Source organism: Nicotiana sylvestris, chromosome 6, assembly GCF_000393655.2.
Source record: "Nicotiana sylvestris chromosome 6, ASM39365v2, whole genome shotgun sequence".
Classification (NCBI taxonomy): domain Eukaryota; kingdom Viridiplantae; phylum Streptophyta; class Magnoliopsida; order Solanales; family Solanaceae; genus Nicotiana; species Nicotiana sylvestris.
The window spans coordinates 147,431,761-147,442,086 of record NC_091062.1 but is presented as its reverse complement, the minus strand read 5'-3'; the positions used below and the strand labels follow the sequence as shown (position 1 = coordinate 147,442,086).

At 34.4% G+C, this 10,326-nt stretch overlaps 1 protein-coding gene across 1 annotated transcript; it reads left to right on the top strand.

Moving 5' to 3' along the window:
• Positions 1–3,744: 3,744 nt before the first annotated feature.
• Positions 3,745–9,560, top strand: LOC104221086 (calmodulin calcium-dependent NAD kinase). Its single transcript, XM_009772067.2, has 9 exons — positions 3,745–3,901; positions 4,053–4,268; positions 4,364–4,587; positions 4,726–4,784; positions 7,626–7,850; positions 7,923–8,052; positions 8,205–8,521; positions 8,661–8,805; positions 9,176–9,560. Exons 1-9 carry the CDS (start codon positions 3,892–3,894, stop codon positions 9,434–9,436), a joined length of 1,587 nt encoding a protein of 528 aa, XP_009770369.1. The 5' UTR covers positions 3,745–3,891; the 3' UTR covers positions 9,437–9,560.
• The last annotated feature ends 766 nt before the right edge of the window (positions 9,561–10,326 follow it).

Genomic DNA, 10,326 nt, shown 5'->3' with positions numbered 1-10,326 from the left:
GTACTTCCTTCTTATGTCCGTTCGAGGACGAACGGTTGTTTTAGAGGTGGAGAATGTGATAACCCAAAAGATCATCACTTGTGTTGCAAGTGAATTCAGTTTTCCGAGGCCTAAAAACCTCCTTTTTACCCAACCTTGATTTACGTGCATGGTCCGGACCTATATCCGGAAAGCCTTCTATGTGAAAATATGAGAAATAGAAATTTTTAGAGTTAAAATTTTGATTATTGTTGACTTTGGTCAAAATTATGAGCAAATAGACCTAGATCTGTGTTTCGACGATACCGAGAGGTCCGCGGTAAAATATGGACTTGGGCGTATGCTCGGAATTGAATTCCGAGGTCCCAAGCTTTAAAAATCAATTTTTTAAAGAAATTGTTTTACTAAAGTATCTAAGAAATAAAGAAAAAAATTAATGTTTGAAAACATTGTTATCGGGCCCATATTTTGGTTCCGGAACCCAGTATAAACTTGTTATAGTATTTGAAAGATAACTGTGAAGTTTGGTGAAAAACGGAGTTTATTTGACGTGAGTTGGACTTCCGGTTGAAGAGTTATGAACTTTGAGAGTTCTTGATGAAAATGTTGAATTTTGAGGTTTAATTCATGATTTTACATGTTATTTTGATTATGTGATCGCACGAGTAGGTCCATATGATGTCTTTGAGTTAGTATGCACACATGGTTTGGAGTTCTAAGGGCTCGGGTGAGTTTCGGGAAGGTTCCGAGATGTCTTAAGCTTAAAAATATAGTTGTTGCATGTTCAGAAAAATGGAAGGCCTCTGAACAAACCAGTGCAGTCTGCACAAAATGGAATGCTACCTCAGAGGGGTCTGTGAGGCCGCACTGGATTTCGTGCGGACCGCGGTGGGGGTTTTGCGGTCGCACTGGATTTTGTGCAGTCCGCGGTGAAGAAAAATTTCACTACTCCAACTTCGAAAACCTATGTCATTTGATCTACAAGGAATTTTGAGATTATTCAACAATGAAGTTGTATCCTTTCGTGTCTAGTTTCCAGAAAGCTAAAGAAATCACAATTTGGACATCTGTAGAGAAAGTTATGGTCAAAATACTAAAGCATGTCACTGCAGTCCACACGGGAGCTGTACGGCCGCACTCGATTTTGTGCGGTCCGCACAGGGGGTCTGAGAGGGGTATATTAAGACGGGATTTTCAGTTATTTTTCATTTTTCAAAACTCCAGAAACATAAGAGACAATTTTTCAAATAACCTTTCTTCTCCAAAACATTGGTAAGTGATTTCTAACTCGTTTTCATCAATCATTAACATCTTTTCACATGATTTCAACTCAAAATCAATGATTTTCATGGGGGAAATTGAGTGTTTTGGGTAGAACCTAGGTTTTTCAAAAATTAGGGATATGGACCTCGATTTGAGGTCTGATTTCAAAACAAACCATATATTTGGGTTCATGGGGGAATGGGTAATCGGGTTTTGATTCGAACCTCAGGTTTTGACCATGTGGGCTCGGGGGCGACTTTTGACTTTTTGGGTAAAACTTTAGAAAACTCATTTTTTCATGCGTTGGGGTTGATTCATTTAGCGTTTATAGGTGTAATTAAGTAACTTGTGACTGATATGAGCGAATTGGTGGTGGAATCAAAGGGTAAAGCTATAATTGAAACGTGAATTGTGTTCGTGGCATCAAGGTAAGTGTTTGGTATAACCTTAGTTTGAGGGATTAGGAGTTGTGTCTTAATTGCTACATGTTAATTGTGGAGTACGACGTATAGGTATGGTGATGAGTATCTATATGTTGGTGTCAAGCATGCCCGTGAGTCGTGTATTATAATTGTTATGACTCTGTTGTGGTTTGTTGCAATTCGTATGTTATTATCACTATTGTTTCCTTGTCGGGATGTTTGTTTGATATTAATGATCCCTTGCCGGGATGTTTGTTTTGATATTATTGTTCCCTTGCCGAGATGTTGTTGAAATATCATTGTTCCCTTGCCGGGAAGTTGTTATATTGCTCTTGTTCCCTTGCCAGGATTCCTTGTGATTATTATTGGCTTGTAAATAGGAGCGGGTGGTACGCCTACCACAAGATATAATGAAATAGGAGCGGGTGGTACGCCTACCACAAGATATAATAAAATGAGAGCGGGTGGTACGCCGACCACAAGATATAATGAAATGGGAGCGGGTGGTACGCCTAACACAAGATATAATGAAATGGGAGCAGGTAGTACGCCTACCACAAGATAAATGAAATGGGAGCAGGTGGTACGCCTACCACGAGATAAATGAAATGGGAGCGGGTGGCACACCTGCCACGAGATAAATGAAATAGGAGCGGGTGGCACGCCTGCCACGAGATATAGGAATTGGGATCGGGTTGAACGCCTGCAACAAGATGTGAAAAGAAAGTGAAATCTACCTTTGTTTTCCTTATTCTTGTTAGTGGTTGATTTTGATTCCTTTATAATTCTCTTGATATTCTGTTTTACCTGTTATTCCCCGAAGCATGTTTCCGCCTCCTATCTTTATTTGTTTATTTCTGTATTTCTTTTCCGTTGTATAGATATTTGAACTGCACGGGTTTATTTGGTAGTCTGATCCTAGCCTCGTCACTACTTCGTCGGGGTTAGGCTGGACACTTACCAGCACATGGGGTCGGTTGTGCTGATACTACACTCTGCACTATGTGCAAATTCCGGAGCAGCTTTTGGACAGTAGCTTGGAGGCTTCCTTCAGTCCATCCGGAGACCCAAGGTAGACCAGAAGGCGTCCGCAGGCCCAGGCGTCTCCCTCTGTCCATATTTCTTGTTTCATTTTCCTTTTATTCAGAAACAGTGTACTGTTATTTCTTCAGACTTTGCATGTAAAAATCTTAGACAGTGTATGACACTGTGACACCAGGTTTTGGGTGGTTAAGGCTTAGGTATTTGTAATATATGCAGTTTTCATAAATCTTATTGTTGTCTTCCGCTTAAATTTGAATTTCCGCTGTTACCACGTTATCGTCTTATATTTGTTAAAAAGAAATAATTGGTTAATAAAGTAATTAGATTAAAGGTTTGTCTTGCCTAGCTCACATTAGTAGGCGCCATCACAACTCCCGAGAGTGAAAAATCCGGGTCGTGACACTACTTGATCCGTTCAATATATACAAAATGTACTAGCACAAGAAGTTCGAATTAAATCATTCCCATAATCAAGATAAATTATATTTAATCTTGTACTACAACCATTCCGATGGCTTGTCCAATTCCATCATTAGATTGTGAACATAAACTTTATGACTTATAAGAATCGATGATTTAATCTTCCGTGTATAAGCTAAACTCTATACACTAAATTATCTACTATATAAGCAACGAACACACAAACAAATATATGATCTATTTAAAATAAAACTTTATTAAATTAAATAAATAAATAAACAATTGTTCCATAAAGAATATTATAACAACACGCATGATTTATAGTATATCCTAACAAAATTTACTTACTACTACTTGTAATATATGTATTTGCTTATTGTGCTCAAATATCTAAAGTATACTTTACGATAAATTACATGTGGACTGGTCAGTAAATAAAGGTCTATCATAATGGAAAAAACGAGAGTAGTCAATTAATGGTGAAATGGTAGTAGTTGCAACTTGGAATATTATGGTAATTAGAAAAAAAAATCATATTTTATTTCTTTCAGGTCCACCACCACCTCACCTTTAAAAAAAATATAGATATATATGCAGCATCCAAAGATCAGTTGACTCTGAAAAGGAGAATGGCTTTATATGTATTTTATCCACATTAACTCTTCCATTAATTCCCCAAGAAATTTTCCAGCTGAAAAGGCAGAAACCAAGAAAGAAAATTCAAGTTCTAATTGAAAGACTATTTCTTCTACAGCAACAAAACATGCTGAAATGTAACCCACTAAGTCCCTGGATTAATTCAAAAGTTTGAATTTTAACCTCGCCTTTTGTCAAAATATCATCACTATATGTTGTCTGTATATGATTACATATACTTGTAAAAGTCTTTTCTCTTTCTTATATATAAATTTTCTTATTATGCAGATAGCTATGGAAAAGTGGTTGCTTCACATATATTGGTTGCAAGTCTTGTGGGAATTATCTCTGCTTTCGCCATGCATCTTCACAAATCTTCTAAATCTAAATCCAAATCTTCCAAAGTTGATGATAATCAAATAAATATAAATCTCCTTGCTCCTATTTTGGACAGAACTGAATCTGGTCGTGCTGGTAAACTCGAAAAATTTTCCCATTATGTTGGTCAGTACTTTTTATTTTCGATTAATTTAATTTTGACCTTAGCTTTTTTCTCTATTTTATGTTCTTGATTATTTGAAGCTTTTTATCTTGTGTAGCAAGGCAACTGGGGTTTAAAGATGAAAATGAGTGTCCTCGCTTAGGAGAGCTAGTACAAGAATATTTGAGGAGATCCAAAGGTTGTGATAATACCATTTTTGAATACTTTGCTAATGAAGAAGATGCTGAATCTTTGTATGTAAAGTTGGAGAATGAATTAGAGAGATGCATTCTTGCTTATTTTGCTTTCCATTGGAGTAAAGCTTCTATCTTCATTAGCCAGGTAGATATCTATTGATGGTGATTTTCATTTTCTTTTTAAATATATAATGAAAATCAAGAAGCAAGAAATATAATATACAAAAAGATTTTTGATAAACCACAAACTAATAATTAAAGGTCAGCGTCTTTTTTGTTGAAGGTGTTAAGTGTTGATTCTGATCAGAAAAGACTCAAGGATTTGGTGCTGGCAGCTACAAGGTGATTGTTTCATTTACTTTAAAATAAGTGAATATATTTTTACATCACATTATTATTATAGTATTTTCTTCCTGGATTTCGTGTTATTGTCTGCTTTAAAGTTAAATATAAAACTGTTATCATAATTTTGTTAACGTATTTTGATTTACTTTTCACTATATATAAACCTTATTTTATTGGAGTAGTATTATTACATTTTATTTAAACAAATTAATAATGGTGAAGAAAATATATGGAAATTATATATACTGCTGGATAATGAACTGTTTTTCGAGCAGAAGTATTTTCTGTCGATATTTGAAATCGACGACCACCAATTCTGTTTCACCTTATTCAGCATACTGACAATAATTTCATTGATTTTTACGAGCTATATTAACAGAAGGCATTGTAAAAATCAAACTTTTTATTTTATTTTGTGTGGTCAATCTGAAAGGAGGGTTTGAGAATCCAAACTGCATGTTTAAAACTTTCTAGTAATCTGAAAATAAAAATTTAAGGATTTAAAATAATTAAATACAGTTGTTATTAGTACAAAATAATATAATATCTTAATATTTTTGCTATTTTCTTCAAGCATGCAGAAAATACAACTAGACAAAGTTTTTTTTCCTTTTGTTTTGTACAATTCTAGGTTGTCAAACTAGTAGCAACTGGTCCCCTTCTACAAGTGAGAAATAGATGAAAGAATCCTTTGTCTGTCTATTTTAGCAATGAGAGGAAGTAATAAAAGTCACCGTTGGGGATTTGGAGGGTAAAGTGCTAAAGTTTACCATATATTTTCTTTTTAAAAAAAGGAGATACAGTAGAAGGAACTAGGAAACAAAGAAAAATGTACATACAATTTGGAGATGACATCTTGGAGGTAGTCTGAACGATGATTACTATTTTTTCTTAAAAATATTCTTCTTCTTTTTCTAACTTTTTGAGATATGGCATGTTATAAATAATGGAATGGAAAAATCTAGAGAAGGGATGGCTTTTATTGAAATTGCAAGTTGTAAAGACGGCGACTCTCCTCCAAAACGATTATTTTACAACTATTCCTTTTCTTTGAGGTAGATGGCATTAGGCATATCTACTTTTAGTGATCAAACCATGACAAAGGAAAATCTTGACTCATTGATAGATATGAAGAGGCGTACTACATTAGCTCAATTCATGGCACACACTTCCAACCAAGTAATGTTTTATATATATATATATATATATACTATATTAAAAACACAAAGACCCTTAGCGAAATATTGTTCGTCTTTTTTGTTTTGTCCAAATATAATTCCGTATTTGATATCTTTTCCTAATAAAAAAATATCAAGACAATAAAAAAGAATACAAAAAGTAGGAGAAAAGTTTCTTTTTCCAACAAGGGAAGCCCACGATTTTTGTAATTTTTTTAACTATACCTACCATTAGATTTTGAAATAGTAATTATTGTTGGAAAATAATAGTAATAATAATATATTTGTAATAAAAGTTTAATACCATAATTGAATTTACAACATTAACTAAATTACCGTAATGCATAATAACGTAAATAGATGGAAAAAGTTTCGGTTAAAAAGAAACTAATATTATTACTAAGATAGTTATTACATAATTTGACTAAAAAAATAAGAATTAGCTATGAAATTCAAATTGTAGCTAATAGGATTTTTTTTCAAATAATCTATCTCTAATTCATCACTACATAGGATTAGCACAAATTTTTATTAACCACATAATTTATTCGTTGCTAATTCTTTATCCTTTTGTAGTTGACATATTTAGAAGAATTTGTCCTAGACGATCATTTTAATACGAAATTAAATCAAAATAAGGGAATACATAATAGATCACTGAGCCTTTAAAATTATCGTTATTGTTTCATGCTTAGCTAGGCTATCCGCTACCTTATCAACTGAATATGATAAATATTCGTCATTTTCAAGTGTTTATATTCTGGTTAAATTTTATTTTCAAGATCTTGTTTTTAGAAAAAGATTATATACATTGTTATAGTGTACACGCACATCGCACGTATCCATATATATATATATATATATATATATATATATATATATATATATATTTCTTCTAGAAAAACAATTTGTACTTGTAACAACGCCTTAAAAAATAAAGCAAAAACACACATTAATTTAAGATAGAAAGTAAAGTGTAATTAATTCCTAGCCCCAAACCCTTGTAGTCTTGTACATCCTAAATTGATACGAAAATCTGATTTCATCACTGCACGTAGTAAGATTAAAAGTTTATAAAGAAAGGGCAGCCCGATGCACAAAGTATTTCGTATTCACGCAAGATTCGGGAAAGACCGCACCCAATGGCAGGGGCTTATCTAGCTTAAGGAAAATGTACGTGAACCCATACTCCTTTGCTTCATGTATAAAAGTGTTGTATTTTTTAAAAATTATTTAAATATATGTGCGTGCACCCATGCTTAAAAACTCCTATTGTGTATTACTTATTGGATGCACCTCAACAAATGAAATTGGCAGTTTAAATCCCACTTCAAAAGATCTTGTTTTTGGTATGGAGTATATATATATATGTGTGTGTGAAAATCACTAAAATTTCAAAAAGAATATAAATTTTAAATTATAATTTCAAAATTGTAAGGGATTCAGTTAAGAGACTAAAGTTAAACCCATCAAATATTAATTCTAAATCCACCTCTTCACAATAGTGCACCTGGATCTGCCTCTGCGAGATATGATATAGGCGGTCTACCCTGACTTACATATCACACGGAGACAACTTGACTGTTGTTCCAAGATTCTCGTTGATTAATTTGTCTATACCAAACAACAGTTATTGACTAATATTGGTTGGAGATTGTAGGAAGCAGAGATTCGAGAAGATAACAAAGGACTTGAAAGTGACAAGGGTATTTTCAACGCTGGTAGAGGAGATGAAGGCCATTGGAACAGTGTCATCAAAGGGAGACTCCAAATGTACAGACGTTATGGTCCCTGTGGCTCACAGTCAACGAAGCCCAGTTCTCCTCCTCATGGGTGGTGGCATGGGTGCTGGCAAATCCACTGTCCTCAAAGACATCCTCAAACAGTACTAATTTCATCTCTATTTTCCTTTTATTTGCAATTCATTTACAAATTTTGACAACAATGTTTTTGGCAGGTCATTTTGGTCCGAAGCAGCTGCAAATGCAGTGGTGGTAGAGGCAGATGCTTTCAAGGAAACTGATGTAATTTACAGAGCCCTTAGCTCAAGAGGTCATCATCACGACATGCTTCAAACTGCTGAATTGGTAACAACACTTGCTATGAATTTTTAATACTATAAGTAACAATGTTTAGCTCTAGGGTGCTCAGACACCCATAATCGATGGAGTAGATCCGCCATCGACTCTTGGCCATGTGAATTTAACAAGAAATTAATTGTTCAAATATATATAAACAGGTACATCAAAGTTCAACAGATGCAGCATCGTCCCTACTAGTCACAGCTCTGAACGAAGGGCGCGATGTTATAATGGATGGAACCTTATCATGGGTGCCATTTGTTGAGCAGACAATAGCCATGGCAAGAAACGTACACAAACATCGGTATCGAATGGGGGAAGGGTACCAGGTTGCAGAGGATGGGACAGTTACTGAAAAGTATTGGGAACAAGTTGAAGAGGAACAAGGAGAAGAGGCTAAGATCACTAAACCTTACAGAATTGAATTGGTGGGAGTTGTATGTGATCCTTACCTAGCTGTTGTTAGAGGCATCAGGTATATATAGATTACTTCTAATAATTAAGATACACATGTGAACATTTTTTTATAATTTCTATTCGAGTAAATTCCCCAATGTTATTTAGAAGTAAATATTATCTTCTTTTATCTTATTCCTTGTGAAATGTTTATGCAGGAGAGCTATAGGAACAGGGAGGGCAGTTAGAGTGAAGCCTCAACTGAAATCTCACAAGAGATTTGCAAATGCATTTCCTAAGTACTGTGACATTGTTGATAACGCCAGGCTCTACTTCACCAACGTTCTAGGCTCAAAACCAACAGTAAGATTCTTATCTCAATTGTATTTATTGTGTTCAATTCTAATCTATATGATAAGCATTAATTCGGCAACTTGATAAAAGTTGTTACAAACCTGCTATAATAGGTTAAACTATAATGATAATGTTAAAAAGTATTTACTCTGATAAATGTATATGACTTAAATCTTTTGTAATTTCAGAGTTATAAGCTTAAATAAATTCATAGCTACTCTAAAAAGGATAGCATCTGTGAATTTTCATTATTTGGCTCTTGCAAATTATTTTACTGTCGCCTTAGCCCTTCCAGAAAGTAAATAGTCCATTCATATCATCTTGTTTTATTATCTTTATTTATCCTTCCTTTGATTTTTTTCTGGAAAATAAAATGCAGTTAATAGCATGGAAAGATGGAGAGAATAAGATGTTGGTGGAACCGGAAGACATCAAATGTTTGGAAATGGTAAGAAATGTGAATGAAGAAGCAGAGTCCATATACGAACTCTACCCAAAAGATGAATTAACGCAGCCTGGTTCAGTTTGGAATGACATGGTTTTATTACCTACTAGGTCTATTCTCCAGCAAGAGCTCAAAGCTGCCATTGGAAAAATTGAAAATCGGCCAAAATTGCTTGAAGCTCTTAAAACTGATTAGAAACAGACAAATTTTTATTGTAGCAGTAACTTTTTGTGACTTTTTTTCAAATGCCCAAATGTTAATGTTACAATTTACAATCATTTGAATTTGGATGCCTGGCCCTTTCTTGGGTTTTTTTTTCTTTTCGTTTAACTTTTTCAGCTTTTCTATTTTTGGGGTTAGCAAGTTTACTAACTGGTTCAGTCGTGGTTAAATCCCAGATTATCGTCATTAACAAACACTCTGCATGCACTTGATACGGATTGTCAATAATCTTTGGAAACTCTAGACCAATGGCCCAAAATTGCATGTCTTCCTTATTTGATTTAGTTCTATGTCACACTAGTATAATGGCCCGTAGTTGGAGTTTTTTTCTGTGTGTACCATCTATATTAAGTTTATAGATGTTTGGTGGTGGTGGTTCCCATAGTACTTTAATTCTTGTGGTTTGATGTTGAGCTGTTTTTTGGTTTGTGAGGTAGAGGTATTCAATTGCTTGGGCAATTGGTGTGTTGCTAGTGATGGTTGCGGAAGTTTTTTTGAACAAGTTATTATTGCGGTGTAGCCAGATATGACATAGGGTAATGTGGGTGATAATGGACAATGGGATTTGAATTTGGTTTGGTAGAATTGTTGAGCCATTGGAAGTACATAGTTCTTTAACTCCGCGTACTGAAATTTGGTGGATCAAAGTCTATATGCAGTGTGTTCCAGATGGTGTTGTTTCGTGGGCTGGAGGAAGATGTGTTCTATATCTTCCACAATATTGCAATGGGGACAAAGAGGGATGAAATTATTTTTTTGTAGTATAGCATGGATGTTGTAGGTAGGCATTTTATGATTAAAAGCCACAGGAAACGTTTCAGTTTATTATGGTAGTTGGCTTTCCATATCCAAGTGTGTTCGAA